This window comes from Neovison vison, chromosome 12, assembly GCF_020171115.1.
Source record: "Neovison vison isolate M4711 chromosome 12, ASM_NN_V1, whole genome shotgun sequence".
In the NCBI taxonomy this organism is placed as follows: Eukaryota; Metazoa; Chordata; class Mammalia; order Carnivora; family Mustelidae; genus Neogale; species Neogale vison.
In genome coordinates, this window is record NC_058102.1 from 52292428 (window position 1) to 52312819 (window position 20392).

At 40.3% G+C, this 20392-nt stretch overlaps 1 protein-coding gene across 1 annotated transcript in view; it reads right to left on the reverse strand.

The window, feature by feature from the left end:
• Positions 1-19141, reverse strand: part of TBK1 (TANK binding kinase 1) — a 48693-nt gene extending 29552 nt beyond the window's left edge. Inside the window, exons 1-5 of the mRNA XM_044226493.1 lie at positions 19035-19141; positions 16346-16460; positions 9166-9306; positions 5088-5217; positions 1702-1883 (exon numbers count right to left, since the gene is read on the reverse strand). Coding sequence (XP_044082428.1) covers positions 1702-1883; positions 5088-5217; positions 9166-9306; positions 16346-16432 — 540 coding nt within the window. The 5' untranslated portion in view covers positions 16433-16460; positions 19035-19141. The remainder of the gene's footprint in view (positions 1-1701; positions 1884-5087; positions 5218-9165; positions 9307-16345; positions 16461-19034) is intronic.
• Positions 19142-20392: the final 1251 nt, after the last annotated feature.

Below are 20392 nucleotides of genomic sequence, written 5' to 3' on the forward strand. Positions count from 1 at the left end.
CTTTTTAAAAAACCAACCAACCAATAAACAAACAAACAAAATTCTATACATTACACAAAGCTCAGCACTGTATGTGTAGTTACCACAGGCAAAGAAAATGAAAGCAAAAATAAACTACTGGGACTACACCAAAATGAAAAGCTTTTGCACAGCAAAGGAAACCATCAATGAAACACAAAAGGCAAAAAAGGCAACCTACTAAATGGGTGAAGATATTTGCAAATGATATCTCTGGGAAGGGGTTAATATCCAAGACATATAGGGACACCTGGGTGGCTCAGTTGGTTAAGCGGCTGCCTTTGGCTCAGGTCATGATCCCAGCGTCCTGGGATCGAATCCCACATCGGGCTCCTTTCTCAGCTGGGAGCCTGCTTCTCCCTCTGCCTCTGCCTGCCTCTCTCTCTACCTTTGCTCACTCTCTCTGACAAATAATAAATAAAATCTTAAAAAAAAAAAATCCAAGACGTATAAAGAACTCATACAGGGGCACCTAGCTGGTTTAATCAGTGGAGTCTGCGACTCTTGATCTTGGGGTGTTAGTTCAAGCCGCTTGCTGGGTATAGAGATTACTTAAAAATAAAATCTTAAAAAGAAAAAAAGAAGAACTCATACAACTCATAACCAAAAAACCATAAACCATCTAATTAACAAATGGGCAGAAGACCTGAAAAGACATTTTTCTGAAGACATCCAGATGGCCAGTGGTCACAGGGAAAGATGAACATCACTCATCATCAGGGAAATGCAAATCAAACCTATGAGATACCACCTCACACAGGTCAGGATGGCCAGCATAAAAAGACAAGAAATGACAAGTGCTGGCAAGGATGTAAAGAAAAGGGGATCTTCAGGCACTGTTGGTGGGAATGTAAACTGGCACAGCCACTGTGGAAAACAGTATGGTGGTTCCTTGAAAAATTAAATATACTTACTTTTAAGTATATTTTCTTCAGTGGTTTTTTTTTTAAAGATTTTATTTATTTATTTGACACAGAGAGAGATCACAAGTAGGCAGAGAGCCAGGCAGAGGGGTGGCGGGGTTGGGGGGGGGAAGCAGGCCCCCTGCCGAGCAGAGAGCCTAATGCAGGGCTTGATCCCTTACCCTGAGATCATGACCCAAGCTGAAGGCAGAGACTTAACCCACTGAGCCACCCAGGCGCCCCTTCTTAAGTGTTTCAAATGCTTACTAACTTTATACAAACACACCTTACACAGTTTGGAAACACAGAGCTTTTCTAGCTTTCTAGCATTTCAAGTTAGAGCTTTTCAAAAGCATTTCATTTTTTGTGTTTCTAATAATGTTCCTTTCTGTCTTTCAATAACTAACCTCCCTGAATAGAATCTTCTGCTTCAGAATTATAACGAAATTTGCTCTATAGGGTTATCATTATAACAAACTTGTAATAATATTAACTGCTATGATCCAAAAAGGGGAGCATTTACTAGCTACATTCTTCTAAAACATATATATAGCTTTTTCTCTTAATATAGATCCACAGCATTAGAAAAATTAAAGAACTTGAGTGTTATAAAAGAAAAATAACAGCATCCCTAGATGGTAATATCTAATTCCCTCATTACACACCATATACATGAGAATAAAAGCTTAATTTTTGTCGTAAAAGTTAGTGACACTTTATAGTTGACCAGTCACCCATATTGACAACATATTCAGCTTTAAATAAGTGATACAGGACTTACCAAATATTCTTCTGTGCCATACAGAGAAACAAACTGCTCATCATCTTCTAATTCTCTAGCTGCACCAAAATCTGTGAGTTTGTACACAGACTGTCCATCTTCCCCTATAACACGCATGATATTCCCTGGCTTGATATCACGGTGCACTATGCCATTCTCTCGGAGATGATTCATTCCACCGACTTGATAAAATAAAACAAAGGAAATCATAATGTAGGCATCTATGTACATGTGTATACACATCAAATTCATCCACATTCACTCAGTATGTTTTTCCGTAAGTTGGTCTAAAATCATTTTTACCAAAGAAATAACAGATGGTGTTTACATTTTGTATCTCATGTCTGAGAAACAGAGTTTACGAATAAGGATCAATATGGTTTAGGGAAGACTCCAATCTCTCTTAATTAAATACTATTAGGAAATGGAACAAAATGGTCTTCAGCAAAAAGACTTCCTGAATTACTTCTGGTTATATACATGTGGGTAATGTGCCTAAACTTAAGAAAAATGATTCCTGGGGCGCCTGGGTGGCTCAGTGGGTTAAGCCGCTGCCTTCGGCTCAGGTCATGATCTCAGGGTTCTGGGATCGAGTCCCGCATCGGGCTCTCTGCTCGGCGGGGAGCCTGCTTCCCTCTCTCTCTCTGCCTGCCTCTTCATCTACTTGTGATTTCTCTCTGTCAAATAAATAAATAAAATCTTTAAAAAAAAAAAAAAAAAAAAAAAGAAAAATGATTCCTGAGAAATTGCCAATCTTTCACCACACTTTCCTATTTCTTTAGCTTGGAGAAAAATTCCATAAAATAGTAAACTGGACTCAATACATAAAACAGTAAAAAATTAATTGAGGCAAAGTGTATGACTGGCTTTCATAAGAATATATTTCTTACATGCTTAAAGCTGTTCTTCAAAGGTCATTTTCCTTTTTTCTTTTTTAAGGGCAAAGGGGCTACATTGCTGAAATTAATCTGTTTTGGCTAACTGACAAGCAGTGCCACTGAACACTAGTTTGAAACATTTGACAGCTGATAGATGAATGTCCAAATATAACATACAAAAACAAGCTTATGGGTATCATAATGGGTTTCATATCAATTATGAAAATTCAGGGCTACCTGTACACTTAGGAAGTCATCAATTATCTATAACTTCTACTTGGTTAAAGGGGTTGCAGCATATATGGTTTTTCTCTCATCTTATCCTCACCTAAAGGGTCTCCACACTGCTTCCACTATCAAGTTCAAGAATTCCCACTAACCTTATGCCTTCTTTATCACTGGACTTTTCCCATTCCTCAAATACTGATTCACTTCTCATCAAGAAGATATTATTCCCTTTGGTTGCCATATTCTTTTTTTAAAATAGCTTTGAGATGAAATTCATGTATCATAAAATTCAGACTTCTAAAGTCTACCACTGAGTAGTTTTTAGAAGAGTCAAAGTGTACAACCATCACCACTATTTTCAGAACATTTTCATTATGCCAGAAAGAAACCCCATACCCGTTAGCAGTCACTCCTCATACCTGCCATCCCCTCAAACCCCTGGAAATGACTAATCTGCTTTCTGTTTCTATGGATTTGCCTATTCTGGACATTTTTTTTTTTTTTAAAGATTTTATTTATTTATTTGACAGACAGAGATCACAAGCAGACAGAGAGGCAGGCAGAGAGAGGGAGAGGAGGAAGCAGGCTCCCTGCAGAGCAGAGAGCCCGATGTGGGACTCGATCCCAGGACCTTGAGATCATGACCTGAGCCGAAGGCAGCGGCTTAACCCACTGAGCCACCCAGGCGCCCTATTCTGGACATTTTATATGAGCAAAATAATAAATATTATGACCTTTGTGTCTGGTTTCCTTCACTTAGCATCATTTTTCAAGGTGCATCCATTGTATAGCATGTATCACTACTTTCTCTTTTTTTTTAAGTAAGCTCTAGGCCCAACTCATGACCCCAAGATCAAGAGTCACATGCTCCGCCGACTGCGCGAGTCAAGTGCCCCATTTTTCTTTTTCATGAACGAGTAATATGTCATTGCGTGGATAATGGACATTTTATTTATACATCAGTTGATGGACACTTGGGCTACTTCCATTTTTGGCTATTAGAATACTGGTAGACAAGTTCCTGTGTGGACAAGTTTTTAATTCTTGTAGGGAAATACTTAGCATTGGAATTGCTAAGTCCCATGGTAATTCTTTATTTAATCTTTTGAGGAACTGCTAGACTATTTTCCCAAGTGGCTGTACTTTTTTACGATCCAACACCTATATATTAGGGTCCAACTTTTTCATATCCTTGCCAACACCTTTTTTTGTTGTCTTTTTAAAAAAAAATAATTAAGAGAGACAGAACATTCATGAGTAGAGGGAGGGGCAGAGGGAGAAGACCTTAAGTAGATTTGCTGCTGAGTGAGGAGCCCAAGACCAGGCTCAATCACATGACCCTGAGATCATCATCTGAGCTGAAACCAAGGAATTGGACACTCAATGGAATGAGCCACCCAGGTGCCCATTTTATCTTTTTGATTTGGCCATGCTAGTGAGTATGAAGTGGTATCACTTTGTAGTTCTGATTTGCATTTCCCTAATGACGAATAATCTTGATTCTCTTTTTATGTTCTCATTGGCCACATATGTTCACCTTCTTTGGAGAGATGTTTATCATTTTTATTTATTTATTTTTATTTTTTACTTTTGCCCATTTTAAAATTGCATTGTCTTTTGATTAAGTTGTTAGGATCAAAATTCCTTATTGTATATGTGATTTGCAAGTAACTTCTCTCGTTCTGTGGGTTGTCTTTTCACTTACTTGATATTGTCCTCTGAAACACAAATGTTTTTAATGTTGATGAAGTCCAGCTTATCTATTTTTTCTTTGTGTATGTGCACTCTTGGTGTTGTATCTAAGAAAGTACTGCAAAAAGATCTTTGGTTTTGAATACAAAAATAATATATTTACAATTCTTATGTCGTTAGGAGCACCTAGGTGTCTCAGTTGGTAAGGGTTAGACTCGATTATTGCTTGGGTCTTGATCTTGGGGTCATGAGTTCAAGCCCCGTGTTGGGCTCCATGCTGAGTCTGGAGCCTACTTTAAAAAAAAAAATTCTTGGGGCACGTGGGTGGCTCAGCTGATTAATAATCTGCCTCTGGCTCAAGTCATGATCCCAGGGTACTGGGATGGAGCCCAACATCGGGCTCCCTGCTCAGTGTGGAGTCTGCTCCTCCCCCCACTCCTCCCACCACTCGTGCTCTCTTTCTGTCTCTCAAATAAAATCTTAAAAAAAAAAAACCCTTATGTCATTAAATTATATACACATATAACTATAAAATCACACGTCTATCTATATACACATATATTTATAAAATCATATAAATAAACGTACCCACATCTCGCAAAACAATTAAAAATTCAGACTCTGGTAGTCCATAGGCATTAGATGGCTCTTCTAAAACAGTGTATAAACTTCCGCATGGACAAAATTCCATAATAAGTACTTTATGTCTTGTTGTTGTCTGGAAAAAAAAAAAATCACTGATTGGGACTCAATATAAAAGTTTTTATTATAAGCTAGTGCTTATCTGATTTCACTTAAATGTAGAATATGAACGCACTATGAATGCTTTACCTGGGATTTGTTAACTACCTATTGACTATACTCATATAATGATTAACAGCTTCTAAATTCCTATTGGATTTGTTTTTGAAAGATGATCAAACCACGACGAAAGCTGGCTAAATCTGAAATAGAAAAAAATCACTGCTATACTGTTATAATGGTTCTTTAAAAATTTCTTTAATTTCTAATACATAATAGTACATTTAGGACATTAATGTTTGAACAGATCTCTTAAAACACTTGAAATTCTTCTCATGACAAGTACTTCCATTTCAGGGAATGGAGTGCTAGTTTTTTTTTTTTTAAGATTTTATTTTATTTATTTGACAGAGATCACAGGTAGGCAGAGACGCAGGCAGAGAGAGGAAGGGAAGCAGGCTCCCATCTGAGCAGAGAGCCTGATGTGGGGCTCAATCCCAGGACCCTGGGATCATGACCTGAGCCGAAGGCAGAGGCTTTAGCCCACTGAGCCACCCAGGCGCCCCTGGAGTGCTAGTCTTAAAAACAAATAGATGGCAGAAGAGCCTAGTGGTACCCCTCACAGCAGTCTGAGCTTGCTGATTTGCATATGAGCTGCTGATTTGTTTCAAACCTTTTAATGAATCATTGATTATAAGATACATCACAATTTAATAACAGCTTTTTAGGGAAAAAGAAATACTACCAAATTACATATATACACTGATGATAAGATATGTTCCCATTTTAGGAACTTGAAAATGTGATTATGAGTCTTAAAGTCCAGTATTCATCTCCAATTTTTTTTGTGGTTATTTCCAATTTTTTATCCTTCCTTCCTTTTATAATTTTTCCTGCATATCCCCAAAACACTTTTATTGTTTTTTAGATTTTATTTATTTATTTGCTAGAAAGAGAAACAGCAAGAGAGGGAATACAAGCAGGGGGAGTGGAAGAGGGAGAAGGCTTCCTGCCGAGCATGGAGCCCAACTCAGCTCTGACCTGAGCCCAAGGCAGATGCTTAATGACTGAGCCACCAGGCACCCCAGGATTTTATTTATATGAGAGAGAGACAGCATGAGAGGGTGAGTCAGAGGCAGAAACAGATAGAGAGCACAAGTGGGGGTAAAGTCAAAGGGAGAAGCAGACTTCCTACTGAGCAGGGAGCTGGGAGTCTGATGTGGGACTTGATCCTGGGCCTCCAGGAGTATGACCTGAGCCAAAGGCAGTCACTTAAACAACTGAGCTACTCAGGTGCCCCCGCCAAACACTTTAATAAACTATTTTATTTTTAAAAAGATTTTATTTATTTGATGGGGGTGGCAGGGACACAAGCTGAGGGGAGGGGCAGAGGGAGAAGCAGACTCCCCACTGAGCAGAGAGCCAGAACCGGGACTCGATTCCAGGACCCCCAAGATTATGACCTGAGTTGAAGGCAGCCACTTAACCAACTGAGTCACCCAGATGCCCCCTTTTATAAACTATTTTAAATTTCTCTACTATTGAGTAGTTATAGAAAGAGAGAAATAACTTTAAAAGATTATTTTTATTTTTTTTTAAAGATTTTATTTATTTATTTGACAGAGATCACAAGTAGGCAGAGGAAGGCAGAGAGAGAGGAAGGGAAGCAGGCTCCCCACTGAGCAGAGAGCCTGATGCGGGGCTCAATCCCAGGACCCTGGGATCATGACCTGAGCTGAAGGCAGAGGCTTTAACCCACTGAGCCACCCAGGCGCCCCAAGATTTTTGTTTTTAAATAATGAAGTAATATGTTGATGGTTGAAAATTTGAGAAATACCCATAATTCCATTACCCAGAGATAATTATGCTAATATTTTGGTGCATTTCCTTTCAGTCTATTTCTTATCTATCAAATCACTTAAGAGATATAAAACATGATATTGTATATTCAAGATCACACTGTGTATTTATTTTTAATCCTGTTTTTCTGACATAACATTATACATAAACATGTTTCCAGATAATTAAAACTTTGGTAAATACCTCTTTTCATTACTGCTTTAACTATTGTGTAGTGAAGAATAAATTTCACCCCAAGAGAGGCCAGGTTTTTGTTTGGCTTTGGCTACTAACAGGTGATTACTAGGCATCTGGAGTATCCTGTCTGCGATAAGTCTTTCTCTGAATGCGGGCTCTGGCCATTAGCAGTCTAATGATGTGATTTATGATGGAGGTTTTAGGATGTACAAGTCCATCTTAATTTCCAAAGGAAAACACAACTAAAGGTATTAGCCTGAACTTCTGGAAAGGGCTAAACTAAAAGTCAGCCATGCAGGCAGTATGTGATTGAGTCCTTACACAAACTCTAGACACCAAAGCTTCAGGTGAGTTTCTGAGGCTGGCAATATTTTGTGTATACTGTCATACATCAATACCAGGAGGGTACTGTATCTATGAGGAAAAGGAAGATTCATGTTTGGAATCCTCCTATATTCTGTTCTATGAATTTCTTCCTTTGACTAGTTCTAATTTGTCTTCTTTTGCTAGAATAAAACTGTAACTACATTTCTTTCCTGAGTTCTCTGAGTCATTCAACATTCCATTTTTTTTAAGACCTTATTTATTTATTTAGAAAGCGTGAGCATATGAGCAGGGGGGAGGGGCAGGGGAAAAAGGAGAGAACCGAAAGCAGAGTGCGAGGGCCAATGTGGGGCTCAATCCCAGGACCCTGAGATCATGACCTGAGCGGAAAACAAGAGTTGGACATTCAGGGCACCTGGGTGGCTCAGTTGTTAAGTATCTACTTTTGAAAAAAGTAGTCTGAAAAAGTACAGTCTTCTGGGGACAGTTCTCTTTGTACAGTATGCCAAACTCTTCTGTAGCTGGTATCAGTGATCTTGAACAAACCTGGGAGGTGGAAGGTTACATTCTTTTTTTTTTTTTTTTTAAAGATTTTATTTATTTATTTGACAGAGACACAATGAGAGAGGGAACACAAGCAGAGGGAGTAGGAAAGGGAGAAGCCGACTTCCTGCCAAGCAGGGAGCCCAATGTAGGGCTCGATCCCATGACCCTGGGATCATGACCTTAGCCAAAGGCAGCCATTGAACGACTGCACCACCCAGGTGCTCCTGGATGGCTACATTCTTAACCTTGAGCATAACAAACTGAGTAACTATCCATCACATATTCTAACTTATTTAACCATTCTTTATCATAAACAGGGCAGCAATGAACATCTTTGTGCATAAAACTATATTTAAATTTCTGATTAGTTCCTAAGAAGTACTCACTAAAAATAAAATCACTATTGTAAGGAATATAAAGTGCTATATTATTATTTAAAAAGTGTGATTTGACTGATTACTCGTTCACACCTAGAGGGATTAAACTAAATTTCTATTTCCATTACTTCTAGATAATTTTTCTAATGACATTCTTTTTTCTTCCGAATGACATTCTTCTTTTCAGTTTCTTCCTAAAGTCAATTGTATCTTTTATATACTGTATTAACATATACAGTATGTACTTATACACTGTATTAATTTCTGGATTCCTAGGATTTTTATTCTTTTACAAAGCCTTCTTCGTATTGTTTGACTTGCTCCTTTTATAATTATGTCAATTTAACTTCACTTAGTTTTTATTTCTAGTAAAAATACTGGTAACCACAGCCTAGTATAAGAAATATACTACTTTTTCTGATTCCATGATACTTTATTTCCATTGTTATATCTCTTCAAGAATCTTTGAGGACAAAAAAAAAAAGAATCTTTGAGGACAGGATATTTGGTTATACAAGCTCTAATTTTCATCACTTAAAAAACTTCATTGTTTATAAAACAATTTTTATATTAGGTCATTTCTCCTGGATTGCAATAATTACAATAAATAAGATAAGATTAACTAAAGCTTGACTACTTACCTCCTCTTCAATAGCAAATAATTTGACAATATTTTTGTGATTGAGTTTTTTTAACACTTCAAATTCTCTCATTTGAACATCCACTGGACGAAGGAAGCTTATGTTATTAAATACTTTGATAGCAAATAAGTCACCAGTTTTCTAAAAAAAAGAGAGAAAGATTTTATTTATCTATAGTATTATAAAGAAGATTAAAAGGTACTATTAGAACTATAAAAATTTATTTATCTTACAGAACACCCAAATATTTTTTAAGCATAGGTAACTGTACCAGAGCTCTTGATTTTTTTTAAAGCTAAAATCATTTAGTCAGCTGCTCCAAATTTCTCTCAAATTACATGCTTCGAAATGAAGTAAAGGTTTTCTTTAAAATTAAAAAGCTTCCAGGGGTGCTTGGCTGGCTTAGTCAGTAAAGCATGCAATGGTTGATCTCAGGGTCTTGAGTTCAAGACCCACACTGGACCTACAGCCTACTTAAAAATAAACAAATACATAAAAGATTAAAAAAAAAAAAAAAGCTTCCATTATATGAGGCAAAGACAGTCACATATAAGAAGAGCTCTAGTAATATCCAATGTGAAAGTATATTTTAGATAGGAAAGTAGTATTTTAGAAGGGTTTCTCCAGGGCTTAATAATTTAAACAAAACAGGAAAAGAGAGATTGAAAACTATACTCTATATACAAAATTTCATTAAGCTCAAAACAGGGGCACCTGGGTGGCTCAGAGGGTTAAAGCCTCTGCCTTTGGCTCAGGTCATGGTCCCAGGGTCCTGGGATTGAGCCCCGCATTGGGCTCTCTGCTCTGCGGGGAGTCGGCTTCCTCCTCTCTCTCTCTCTGCCTGCCTCTCTGCCTACTTGTGATCTCTGTCTGTCAAATAAATAAATAAAATCTTAAAAAAAAAAAAAAAAAAAAAAGAAGCTCAAAATAGGGATGCATGGATGGCTCATTCGGTTAAGCATCCACCTTTGGATCAGGTCATCACCCCAGGGTCCTGGGATCCAGTCCTGCATTGGGTTCCCTGCTCAGTGGGGAGCCTGCTTCTCCCTTTACTTGTTCTGCCTGCAGCTCTCCCTGCTCATGTGCTCTCTCTCTCTGACAAATAAAATCTCAAAAAAACAAAAAACTCAAAGTAATTAAATTAACCGTTAAGAAATACTCCAGAGCACCTGGGTGCCTCAGTTAGTTAAGTGCCCTACTCTTGGTTTCAGCTCCAGTCACGACGTCATGGGTCATAGAATTAAGCCCTGAATCAGGCTCCACGCTCAGTGGGGAGTCTGCTTTAAGATTCTCTCTCTGCCCCTCCCCCCAATTGCACACGTGCACTCTCTCTCTCAAAATAAATTAACAAAATCTTAAAAAAAAAAGGAAAAGAAAAGGGTCAAGGGTCAAGGAAAAGAAAAATGGGTGCCTGGGTGGCTCATTCGGTTAAGACTCTGCCTTTGACTCACATGATCCCAGGGTCCTGGGATCGAGACCCATGTTGGGCTCCATGCTTGGTGAGGAGCCTGCTTCTTCCTTTTCCTTGACCCTTCCCCCTGTGCATGTTCTCTCTCTTCCCTCTCTCTCAGTCAGAATAAAAAAAATCTTAAAAAACAAACAAACAAACAAAACACCACTCCCTGGCTGTAATACTGTGTGTGCAGATGTGCATATGGAAGTAGAAGCTGGAATTGGTCAGGTTCAAGTAGCCTATCTTCATTGGACTGCATCACTGCTGCCTTGGAGATCTTTCTGCAACTTCACCTAGATGACTAGAGTAGATTGTTTCTTTCTTTCTTTTTAAAGGTTTTATTTATTTACTTAACAGAGAGAGGGACAGCAAGAGAGGGAACACATGCAGGAGGAGTGGGAGAAAGAGAAGCAGGCTTCTTGCTGAGCCGGGAGCTCGATGTAGGGCTCAATCCCAGGACCCTGGGATCATGACCTGAGCCGAAGGCAGACACTTAACCACTAAGCCACCCAGGTGCCCCAAGACTGTTTCTTTACAGAGCCTTCTCTTAGAGGATCAAAGACATTGCCTTTTCTCTATGGCTGTGCCTGCAGCACCCCACTCTCACTCTCTCCTGGAATACTGAAGTAGATTGCAAAGAAAATCACAATGCACAACTGTAGCTGGGAGGCCCTCTTAGAGGTGCAAATGCTTAATTTCAGGTAAACATCACCTTCTTATATTCTTCATATTAACTTTGCTTTAAGGCTCTCTTCCAGACCCTCCTACCTCCTCCCAGTCATTCTAAGTGGCAAACCTCTCCTTAGTGGTCAGTCCAGATTCTTTGAGTTTAATCTTACTTTTCCCATAATCCAAGGTTGAACTTCCCTGGAGGAAGTGGAAAGATCATTTCCTCTTTGACTTTGGGGTTTAAGCACCACCTGCCTAAAGATATTTCATGGCTGCCTGTCTGTCAGGATCTTCGTGCTATGCCGGCTTTGCTGCCCTCTCCATAGCTTTCCACACAGATTCACTACTCATAGCCAAAATCACCTCAGAAGCTCACAATCTTTTTCTCAGTCAGAATCTCATGATCTTTTCTCTTAAAACCATTTAACTGCCTGGGACACCTGGGTGGCTCAGTTGGTTAAGCCGCTGCCTTCGGCTCAGGTCATGATTCCAGGGTCCTGGGATCGAGTTCTGCATCGCATCGGGCTCCTTGCTCAGCAGGGAGCCTGCTTCACTCTCCACTTCTGCCTGCCGCTCTGCCCGGCTTGTGCGCTTGTTCTCGTTCTCTCTCTCTCTCTCTCTCTCTGACAAATAAATAAATAAATAAAATCTTAAAAAAACCCCAAAAAACAAAAAACAAACAACCCAAAACCCATTTAACTGCTTCACAGCCTCTCATCAAGATCACTATTTGGAGACCACATCTATGTGACATGATCACACCTCCCTCACTCTAGCTTACCACCCATTTTCAGACAATATGAAAACAGAGTAACAACCAAACCACAGTTTAATTACACCGTTTTCCTATTTGTTCAACTAGAGTAAGAACACTGCTAAATCTATCTACTTAAATCTATCTACCAAAATATACCACAAGATTTCTCTTGAGGATACTTATTTTCAACTTAATCTAAAATTAGGAGAATCCTAACAGAGGAGCAACTGGGGAAAATAATACAATATTGCAAAGTGCCTACTGTGATCAAGGCTAGCATTTTTCATACTTTTGTAGTCCAAATCATACCTGTGAGACTATTGGCATATGTGTGGGAATGTACTGTTTTCTCTTTATTCAACTGCACAGTCACCTGTCATTCACTGTCCCTAACTCAAAGCATAGAGGAGGAGTATTTAAAGGATCTCCATGTAGTTAGGATCTACATATAGATGACCCTCGAACAATGAGGATTAAGGGTGCTGACCCTCTGTGCAGTCAAAAATCCATATTTACCTTCGACTCTCCAAAGACTTAACTACCAATAGCTTATTGCTGCAGCCTTACTGAGAATATAAATAATTGATTAGCATATATTTTATATGCTACATGTATCCTTACAATAAAGCCAGAAAACAAAATGTTGTAAGAAATCATAAGGAAAAGAAAATACATTTACAGTACTGTACTGTATGTATTGAAGACAATATTCACATGTAAGTGGACCTATACAGTTCAAACCCATGTTATTTAAGGGTTAAATGTATACATATAGGAAAATCAACACATCCTTCCTTTAACTTCACCATGATTTTTTTTTTTAAGATTTTGTTTATTTATTTGACAGAGATCACAAGTAGGCAGAGAGGCAGGCAGAGAGAGAGGAGGGAGCAGGCTCCCTGCTGAGCAGACAGCCTAATACTGGGCTCAATCCCAGGGCCCTGGGATCATGACCTGGCCAAAGGCAGAGGCTTTAACCCACTGAGCCACCCAGGTGCCCCTAACTTCATCATGATTAACATACATACATATTCATCACATACACTAATAACTAAAAACAGGTCAATGAGAAAGAGACAGATTACAAAAGTAATATACTTTGAAGAGCAAATAGTAAATTTGGAAACTTGGTCATTCCAGGCAGTAATACAAAAAGGTCTAAATAATATCATAGTTAAAAATTCTTTTTTTTTTTTTTTTAAAGATTTTATTTATTTATTTGACAGAGATCACAAGTAGAGAGAGGCAGGCAGAGAGAGAGGAGGAAGCAGGCTCCCTGCTGAGCAGAGAGCCCGATGCGGGGCTCGACCCCAGGACCCTGGGATCACGACCCGAGCCAAAGGCAGAGGCTTTAACCCACTGAGCCACCCAGGTGCCCCTCATAGTTAAAAATTCTTAAATAGGGGCGTCTGGGTGGCTCAGTGGGTTAGGCCTCTGCCTTCGGCTCAGGTCATGATCTCAGGGTCCTGGGATCGAGCCCTCCATCGGGTTCTCTGCTCGGTGGGGAGCCTGCTTCCTCCTCTCTCTCTCTCCCTGCCTCTCTGCCTACTTGTGATCTCTGTCAAATAAATAAATAAATAAATAAATAACCTTTAAAAAAATTCTTAAATAAAATGGTGAGTGCTGTGAAGTGTGTAACCCTGATGATTCACAGACCTGTACCCCGGGGCAAATAATACATTATAAGTTAATAAAAATAATTAATTTTAAAAAGGGTGAGAAGAAAAAAAAAAATTCTTCTTCTTTTTTTTTTTTTTAGAAGTGAAGAGGGAGGGGCTCCTGGGTGGCTCAAGGGTTAAAGCCTCTGCTTTCAGCTCAGGTCATGATCCCAGGGTCCTGGGATCGAGCCCCGCATGGGGCTCTCTGCTCAGTGGGGAGCCTGCTTCCTCCTCTCTCTCTGCCTGCTTCTCTGCCTACTTGTGATCTCTGTCTGTCAAGTAAATAAACAAAATCTTAACAAAAAACAAAAAAAGAGAGAAGAAGTGTAGAGGGAGAGAGAATCTTTTTTTTTTTTTTTTAAGATTTTATTTATTTATTTGACAGAGAGAGAGATCACAGTAGGCAGGCAGAGAGAGAGGGGAAACAGGCTCTCTGCTGAGCCAAAGGCCCAATGCAGGGCTCGATCCCAGGACCCTGAGATCATGACCTGAGCCAAAGGCAGAGGCTTAACCCACTGAGCCACCCAGGTGTCCTGGAAAAAAAAAAATTCTTAAATAGTTAAGGGCAAGCAGGATTTTTCAGGTATAATCCTAAACCTCTGAAATTGATGTCATTGAGAACAAACATGATTTCTGAAAATACATCCGTGGGAAGAATACTAGGGACTGAATACTAAACTGACTCTTCACAGTCTTCTAAGTAAATTCCTATGACTCTCAAATCCTTATTTTAGGTCTTCTGACTATATGGGATAAAATACATTTCCGTTCCCTTTGGAGAACTTTGGGTTATCTTAGGGTGGTCTAATCTGTCCTCATTCTTCATTCTTTTATTCCACAAACATTTGCAGAATGCCTACTATATATAGGAACTTAAATGAAGGACACCAAGTACCTAAGTAAGGAAAGAGGACCAGAACACATGGAATATGCCTCACCTAATTTCTGTCACTACTGTCTACCTATTATTCCATCAGTTTCCAATTTACGTCCTTTCCAACACCAGCTAAACCCAAAACTCTTTATGGGAAGGAACTGCACGTTATTTGCGGTTATGTTCACTAGATCCGTCACAGTGCCTGTCATGTACCAAGTGATTATTAAAGTTTGTTAAGTTAATTTGGGTCACAGGAAGACAGACAGTCAGATGTGGTCTCAACACTAAATCTTGTGTCACCACCCATTTTCTTTTTTTTTTTTTTAAAGATTATTTATTTATTTATTTGACAGAGAGAGATCACAAGTAGGCAGAGAGGCAGGCAGAGAGAGAGATGAGGAAGCAGGCTCCCTGCTGAGCAGAGAGCCCGATGTGGGACTCGATCCCAGAACCCTGAGATCATGACCTGAGCTGAAGGCAGCGGCTTAACCCACTGAGCCACCCAGGCGCCCTCACCATCCATTTTCTTTTCGTCTTGGCACAGGGCATAAAACAAAAACAATTTTAGGGCAGGAAGACAGTCAGTCAGATGTGGTCTCAACACTAAATCTTGTGTCACCACCCATTTTCTTTTCTTCTTGGCACAGGGCATAAAACAAAAACAATTTCTAGGGCAGGAATATCCAAAGTTGACCATATGGACTTGATAAAGAACCCAGAACCTGTGGACAATTCTGGAATCTGAGGGAAAAAGGCTAAAAGCTGTATGACACTTCTGATTCAGCCACTACGAACCAGAGGCTGTTTACAGTCAGCTTCTCTCCTCAGAGGAAACAGCCCCTCCCCTCTGAATGCTTATCTTATTGTTTCTGACAGAACTGACCGGCAATCACACAGCTATAGGAAAACATGAAACTCCTCCTTACTCAAATATTTAAAGCTCTTGTTTCTGAAAACAAGAATTTAAAATTTTCCGAATATCATTTAGTCAAAAAGAGTTCACAGTGCTGAAAAATTAGTGGATTATTTGCATTATAAGAGATTTTTTTCTCTATTATTCTTCCAGCTTCCTTCCCAGAATAGAAACTTTAATGATCTTAAATTTCTTCATTTTAAGTTATTTAATTATCTTTAATTTCATCTTCCAATATAGAATCTGACAGAAAACCTTTTTTAGATTCTCACTTCCACTAACAAGTTCTGTTTACCTCATACCTTTTAAGTGTGGGCTCCTTGCTGATAATCTCTTTTTATTCCAATCTACCTTGTAGGATGTTTACTAGGACATGAAACTGTAATACAGCATATCAGAATCACCTGTGGATTCCCCTCAAACTATACATCTGCCTTTACATACTTCCTTCATCGGTAGCCCACCCCAATGCACTCACTGCCGTAAGGAACTTTTCTGCTAGTGAGGTCATTCACTATGAGGACTAGGTTGGGGAAAGAATCAAAAGGCACAACACCAATCTTCCTAGTCCCTTTTTAAGACGAGATCGGGAGCGTTCAGGGTGGTATGGCCGTAGACTCTAGTCCCTTTTTTAAACCAATCTCTTTTTCTCCACTCCCAACACACAACCTCTGCCACTATCAGGTAGGTATCACACACAAGCTATACTTGAACCACAAAAACAAGAACTCTCTTTAGACAGGGTAAATGAAAACATTGAGTCTCATCAAGTCTCACATTTTAGTACAAGTATGCTTCCCCAAAGAGAAGATATACAGTGATAAAAAGCCTTCACAGTTTTCTCTGAACCAACCTTATGCCTTCCACGAAAGACATTTGCAGTAGCTCCTTGGCCTAAAATATCAGATAAAAGCCACAGATGATTAGAAGTGCTCTGCATTTCGGCTTGGTCAGGAGTTCTTGTTAAACTAAGAGAGAAGAAAAAAAGTGCATGTTGTTTTAAGGGAACAACACATTTAAGGAACAAATGTTAGCTATTTTTAGTCTCCAGTAAGATCATCACTTAGTTATTGCTAAACTGAAAAGTGCAGTCTAATGTAAAAATCTAAGCTTCCAACAATATTAAAGACTAAAATGCCGTGTGGGCTCTGAAAAAAAACATTAACCAATGACATCTTATATACTCACTTTATCCCAAGGCGGCATAAAATATCTATCTCCCTTCAAATTTTACCTTTCTCAGGAGAGTGATACTGACCACTTATCTCCTTCAAATGTTTTGAAAGATTAGTCAGTGATGAATTATAAGGTGTTTTAACGTCATAAAGTCAGGGCGCCTGGGTGGCTCAGTGGGTTAAGCCTCTACCTTCGGCTTGGGTCGTGAAACCAGGGTGCTGGGATCGAGCCCCGCATCGGGCTCTCTGCTCAGCGGGGAGCCTGCTTCCTCCTCTCTCTCTGCCTGCCTCTCTGCCTCCTTGTGATTGCTCTCTCTGTCCAATAATAAAAATAAAAAAATCTTTAAAGTCATAAAGTCACATATAACAGAAGTATAGAAAAGAATTATTTTGCTTCTTTAAGGGCAGAGCTACACTAATGAAAACAACTGTTGCCATGGCATAACATTTCCATAAGGTAAAATTTCATCTGCATGGTGCCTGACAATCATAATGGAAAGATGCAAAAGTTCTTATTCTTGAAAGGTTGCTAACTCTTGTGAAATTAAGGATCATCTGTCCAATCTCCAAGTATATAAATATACACATATTAGGTGTATATTACCAAAGTCTTAAAAAATAAGCAAGTGGATGCTATTATGTATTAAGTAAAATCTCTGTATCTTCTGCTCAATTTTGCTAAATCTAAAACTGCTCTAGAAAATAAAGTTGATTTTTAAAAAAAGCACCACCCCTACCTAGCCTTTTCCTTTAATAACTGGAAAACTACATTACTTCAAGGATATTAAAAATACTTGAGCTCCATGTTGGAATAACAATTAGTAGCATAAACAATATTCTCACCATGCCACATTAAATCTGCTGTAATACCAAATCAAATCAGATCCTGATATCCCTTTGTAGTCCATTAGAACAGACTAGGTATTCAGTGATGAATTAATGACTACCAACATTCCAAGAAGGATTAGGAACATAAAGAATGGTCCATTTTCAATAATCTTATATATTAAGATATATAATCTTTACCATCCATCTAATTTAGATAAGAAACGTTATCTAAACAGCAACTTATTGGAAATAAGCAATAAAAATAAGAAGCACTTTTCACAAGGAATACACATCTGTCAGCTGAGGTTAATAATATCAACTATCTTTTCAGTATTTTCAAATATTTTTCAATAATGAAAAAACTTTCCTAATTACTGTAACTGTGCTGAGGTAATGGTAAATGTAAAATAGTGCAGTCAGGTACCCACACATACCTAGTGAATAATATATAAGCACTTTTATCAGCTAGGATACCTGCTCTCTACATGAAGATTTAAGACTAGTTTCACAATGATGAGGGGAAATGTCTTTTGAAACTATCTTCCAATAAACCCACAATACCAGCATGCTAAAACATGACTCAGCGCATCCACAAGGTGTTTGCTTTTTAAATCTTCCCCAAATTTTGATACATTATAGGCAGGCACTCAACAAGTATGTTACTAGTGCCTGCCTTAAGCCTACTTCCTCATACCGTCCAAAACGAAAGTTACCATCTGTCTATGGATGAAAACAAGTTTGATGACAGGCATCTGGACAAAGTTCAAGGATTTCCAAACTCTACCACTATGTTAATAATCCAGCGTTCTGGAGCGAAAAAAGTGGGTCTTTGGTTATGCACTGGACAGTTAACGGGTAGACCTTGTTTTGAAGCCATCTACTGAAAATACCTGGGAAACGGACTGGAACATAAACCCGTAAGCAATTTCCCAAAGGAAATGTTTGGGAATGTACATTATATGTGTGTATACTAATAGACGTCCTCTGCTTCCAGCTTCCGGTTAGCCAATCCACGACGTTACCATCACTAAAACCCTAACGAAACGTCTCTTGAATCATCGGTAAAATCAAACCCTTTGAACACTGCTGTTCGTGTCAACGCTCATAAAGGAGTAGAAAGCTGTCAAACTCTTTAAAAAAAAGGGGGGGGGGGAATCCGTCTCTCCGGGGCGGCCAGGGCCCTTACCCGGTAATGAGCACCACCTCTTTCTTCGTGCCCAACGTCGCTGAACGCTGACCCGGGAGGGCCCGGGTGCGAGGGGGGCGAGAAGTAGAGGTGGAAGGGACCGGGCCCGCACGACCATTCTACCGGATTTCGGACGCCCCAAACACCGGGGCGGGAGGCGGCCACCCAGCCAAGGTCCCAGCAGGGCTCGGCCTCCGGTGGTGCTGGGCTTCCCGGGTCGCCCGCCCCGCCCCCGCTCTGACTCAGCATCCCAATTTCCCACAGGGGGCGGGAGCGCTCCGCGCCTGCCCCTGCGGGCCTCCCTGCTCGTGCCCCGCGCGGCTCGGCCCCTCTGCCCGCGCCGCCCCACTTACCGCGCCAGGTCTCCGTCGCACCACCTCCAGCGGGCTCCCGCGGCCTCCGTGAGCCTCGGGACACTTCCGGCTTCGCGAGCCCTGGCCGGGGGCCACGTGACCGACGGCCGGCGCGCGCCGTGCGCGTGCGCACGTCCGCAGGACGAGCCTCGGTCTCCGCCGCCTACCCTGCGTCCAGGGCTGGTGGGGCTGCTGGTGTCCGCGTTCTTCGTAGAGAGGGGCGGGGAGACTGGGGGTTGCCTGAAGTCGGAACTGGTCCACACCCTCTGCCTGCCCCTCTCTCACCCTAAGGGTGAAGCTAGGGAGCCCTGCGCAGTGAGCAGTTTCGGTTTCCCAGAACTGCAAGTCCCGCCCCGTCCTCGAGAACCACCGACAGAGCGCGACGTGCGGTGACAGTAGGGAAGACAGACATTGAACTGATTGCAAACATTCTAATAGTCACAGGTGCGCAGAATGCTGGACACGTGCGAGGCTGTCCCTGGGGAGTAACACAGTCTGGACAGATAGATCGGAAAGTGTTTTAAAGGCTGTGTTGGCTGCAGTGGAGTCCCATGATCGCCTCAGAATAATCCAGACGTGAAATTCTTAATGTAAATAAGCTCATTTAATTCCTTATTTACTTTTTTTTTTTTTTTTGCGCGTTGAGTGAGGAAGTCAGGAATGAAAGTTGTCTTAACTCCTTCTTTATACGGTATTTGGAAAATGGAAGTGTTGGAGAACTTGACTGAAATGAGGTCCTGAATACTCGTGCCTCCAGGATCTCAAGCAGCTCTTCCTTAAAGTGATCCCTTCTGTCCACCGACTGCACTGCAGCCTTTCTAAACATAGGGAGAGGTCAGAGACACTCCGGCTGTTTTAGGGCTAAACTTATCAAGACTGACGAGGAAGAATTCTTCCCAGTTGAGAACTACAGCAACCAGGAATGAAATAGGAAACCAGGGGCTTTTGAATGGAACACATCTGGGTTTGCAGTCCCAACTCTCCCCACCAAATACTCTAAGCACGTTCCCTCGCCCCATAACTTAAGTCTGTTATGTTCCTTGCACAATGGAGATAACAAAAGTCCACAGTAATGCGTTGTTACAAAGGAAGTTACTTTATTAGACTTTTAAACAATGTTAAAATAAACCATTTAATTAACCAGTGTTAGATGGAACCATTCTAACAACAAATCTGTTTACTGCTTACAATTCCAACCAATTTCAGTTCTGTATCTAACACCAAGAAGGGGACCTGTCCAGGTTCCTTACAACAGTAAGACCTACAGCTCAAAAGTTTTATGGGAGAAAATGTAATTAGCTGAGCCAAAGGCCTTGATTCACATATTTACCAAAATTATTCATCACTGAAATACCACA